Genomic DNA, 3,521 nt, shown 5'->3' on the forward strand with positions numbered 1-3,521 from the left:
TTTGAATAGTCAAGTGAGCGCTTCAGTGTTACATCAGTTTTTTATTTCAAACATTTTGATTTGTATTCTATCTATTCCTGGAGTCTTGGTTTTTCTTTTTTCCCAATATCTTCAGTGCTTCTTGGACTTTCTCTTTCAATATGATTGGTTTCTGATTATATGGTACCTCTTGAAATGACTGAACCAATTCTTTTTTATTCAGTTACTATGCATATTCTTCCAGTTTCCTTTGATGCCTCTTTCATCACTCAATATTTTTCCCATGAATTTTTCAATATTGCCACCTGAGGTTTTAATTTTTTATTTAGTTCTTTCTAACTCCAGGTCTTTGCACATTTCATTATACTGGAATCTGTCTTCTCAAGCTTCCCTTTGGAAAAGCTGTGCTTTGAAAAAGGGTTCAATAAAAGAACTATGTAAAATTTATCTTGATACTGTAATTCAGGTTTGCAAAAAATTGACAATATTTGTGGCACTTTTAGTACTTTCTCTCAAGTTGAATCTAGATACCTTAGATTGTCAACAACTAGAAGGGGTTGATAGGCTGTTCCTATATAGAAAATGCACAGATAACATGTGATCACTATGCAAGACATGGAGTCCTAGTGTGGTGTTGTGGGTCAATGCGCTGGACTGCAATGTCAGGTTGAAACTCAAGGTCAGTGGTTCAAGCTCACCAGCTGCTCCTTAGAAACCACATACAGGGTCTCTGCGGGTCAGAACCAACTCAATGGCACTTCACAACAACAACAGGCAAGGCATATGTGGGCATATCTTTCTCAGTGCTGCTATGGAGAAAAATTACTGGGAATGGGCCACACTCTTTCCTACTGTGTAGGTTAGCTCTAGTTGTGTTTCTGGAATAGACAGATTCTAAACTTTGGTTTTAGTTCCAGGTTCTCCACTTATAGCTTTGTGTCCTCAAGTATGTGCAATCTTAGTATATGATCTGTAAACTGGAATAAGCATATGCCTGCCTCCTGATGTGGTGGTGCTGGTGGTGATAGTTTGTGCTGTTGAGCTGGTTCCTACTCCTAGCAACCCTGTGCAGGGTTTCTGAAGCTTTAAACCTTTATGGGGGTAAAAAGCTTCATCTTTCTCCTACGGAGCATTTGATAGAATTGAACTGCTGACCTTGAGGTGAGCAACAACATATAACCCATTATGCCACCAGGGCGATGGAAATTAAATACACTTTTATAAATTAATATGTTTGCCATTAAGAATATTTGACAAGGCTTTGATTTTCTATTTTTGGAATGATCTCTTCTTAATATATCAGAGTGTATTTAATGAATTTTATATTTCATTTCATGAATTACTTAATTTCCTTTGCTTTATATGATTTATAGTAGTAGAGAATGATAGTGGAGGAGAATATTAAAAGTATCATGGATTGACAGAAGAACAAACAAATATGTATTGGGAGAAGTACAGCTAGAAGACTCCTAAGAAGCCAGGATGACCAGACTTCATCTCTTATACTTCAGATATATTATCAGGAAAGACCAATCCCTGAAGAAAAAAATCATGCTTGGTAAAGCAGAAGGTCACCAAAAAAGATATGGATTGGCACAGTGGCAGCAACAGTGGGCCCAAGCATAGGAAAAATTGTGAGATTGGCATAGGGACTAAGCAGTGTTTCAGTCTATGATGTATATGGTTTCTATGAGTTGGTACCAACTTGATGGCTCTTAACAATAACAGCAGTAGTAGCAACAGATCGTTGTATATCATGCTAAAAGAGAAATTGAGGTAACATAGGTTCCAGCATAAACCAATACAAGATGCCTGGGAATGATTTTACCTTTCCTGGAGTTCTGTACTTGAGATGTGTCTAAATTTTCACCACTGAACACTGTGAAAGGGATCACAATAGAAGGATCTGGATGGAATGGGAGAAAAATGTTACATAAAATTCAAAATAATAAACAGAGCAGCCTTACTGGTTTGACATATTATGGAATCCTAGGCTATGGAATTTCGTTATCCTGCAACTTCTGCCCTGAACTCACCCTCTTGACTCAACTTTCAACCAAACAAAAAGACTAAAAGGTAAGCAATAATATCAAGGAGGTATGCACTCTTTAGAATAATCAACAATAGAGATCAAAAGGATATCATTTACCCATTGATACCCAGAGGTACTCAGCTCAGAAGGCAAGAAGGGATAGGAAAAATGAATGAATGGAAATGGGAAACAAGGAGGAAGCAGAAAGAGTGCTCATACTTTGTTAAGGTGGCAATCAATGTGATGAAATAAAATATACATAATTAATAAGTGGAAAATCAATGTTCTCTGTAAATTTTCATCCAAATTATTATAGCAAGTTTTTTTTTTTTTAATTACCTTTATTGGAAATGTCTGCTTCTGTGGCCCTGGCTTCAGCTACAGTAGACATTTTGGTTCTTTCCTGTCAGGAACTACCATTTACCTACTAAAAGAAAAGAATGTAAAAGGAAGCAAGCAAAGGAAAAGAGAAGTGTTCTGTGTCTAATAGCTAACTGAAAATTAGGCTTGCTGAGAAATGTGCTAGATTAAGGTTCTGATGTTCTAATTGGTTCTAACAATTAACAATTAGGCCTGTCACAGTTACACTGAATCGTGATATCAATAGCTCTAAATGAGGGATCTGACCTGTATTATAACTTCTTTAGGTTCTGGGATCTCATGCCCATCAACTGGAATCAAGACCTACTGAATGATAAAACTTAGCAAAAACCTCATTGAAAGTTCATTTGGAAGCTTCCAGTGGATAAAAATCCTCACTATAAATATACTGTAAAAAACATAGTAAAGCTCTTTGGATGCATAGCTTGAAAGAGTATGTTGTTGTTTTTAAGTGCTGACGAGTCAATACCGACCCATAGCAACCCTGTATAGGGTTTCCAAGGAGCAGCTGGTGAGCTTGAGCCACTGACCTTGCAGTTCAAATGACTTTGCAGTCTGACGTATTAGCCCACAGCACCACACCAGGTCTTCTGAAAGAGTATAAGGAATATTAATATGGAAAATTGAAAAGTTAGAGCCATCAGCTAATTCTGATGACCCTGGGACTGCATGTTAACAATATGTTGAGACCTAGGCTCCTATAGAAATAAGGAAAGAAACCCACATCAGGTAGACAATTGGAGATTCTGGAGCTAGAAACTCGGAAGGGCCTCACACTTAGTTAAAGAGATTCTGCCTATCGCAACAGTAACACAGTAATGACTCTCATCAAAATTGTCCTGAGTTCTGGGTTAAAATTAGGAGCCTCCCTATGAAATTTGGAAAACTCATAAACATGTAAAAGGAAGAGAACATTTGGAATGTATACTATTTGCATTGCCTGAGAATCTCTTCCCAGAAAAAAATCTTTTCTAAGAATTAGGCCAAGGCTGATTTGCTCAACTCTCTCTTTATATGAACTCAAATCCATAATGATCATTCACAGAAGTGAGCCATCAAAAATAAATTCTCAGATTCAATACACAGTAGGATTATTGTGCTGACAACTTCCAAAAATACTAGAAATTTA

The 3,521-nt window shown here is 36.9% G+C and overlaps 1 protein-coding gene across 1 annotated transcript in view; it reads right to left on the minus strand.

Annotated features, from left to right (window-relative positions):
• The window catches only part of LOC102831556 (putative small intestine sodium-dependent phosphate transport protein-like), a 37,610-nt gene extending 35,208 nt beyond the window's left edge, over positions 1–2,402 (minus strand). Inside the window, exons 1-2 of the mRNA XM_006872885.1 lie at positions 2,351–2,402; positions 1,808–1,885 (exon numbers count right to left, since the gene is read on the minus strand). Coding sequence (XP_006872947.1) covers positions 1,808–1,885; positions 2,351–2,402 — 130 coding nt within the window. The remainder of the gene's footprint in view (positions 1–1,807; positions 1,886–2,350) is intronic.
• Positions 2,403–3,521: the final 1,119 nt, after the last annotated feature.

The sequence above is a fragment of the Chrysochloris asiatica genome, unplaced genomic scaffold, assembly GCF_000296735.1.
Source record: "Chrysochloris asiatica unplaced genomic scaffold, ChrAsi1.0 scaffold00213, whole genome shotgun sequence".
Classification (NCBI taxonomy): Eukaryota; Metazoa; Chordata; class Mammalia; order Afrosoricida; family Chrysochloridae; genus Chrysochloris; species Chrysochloris asiatica.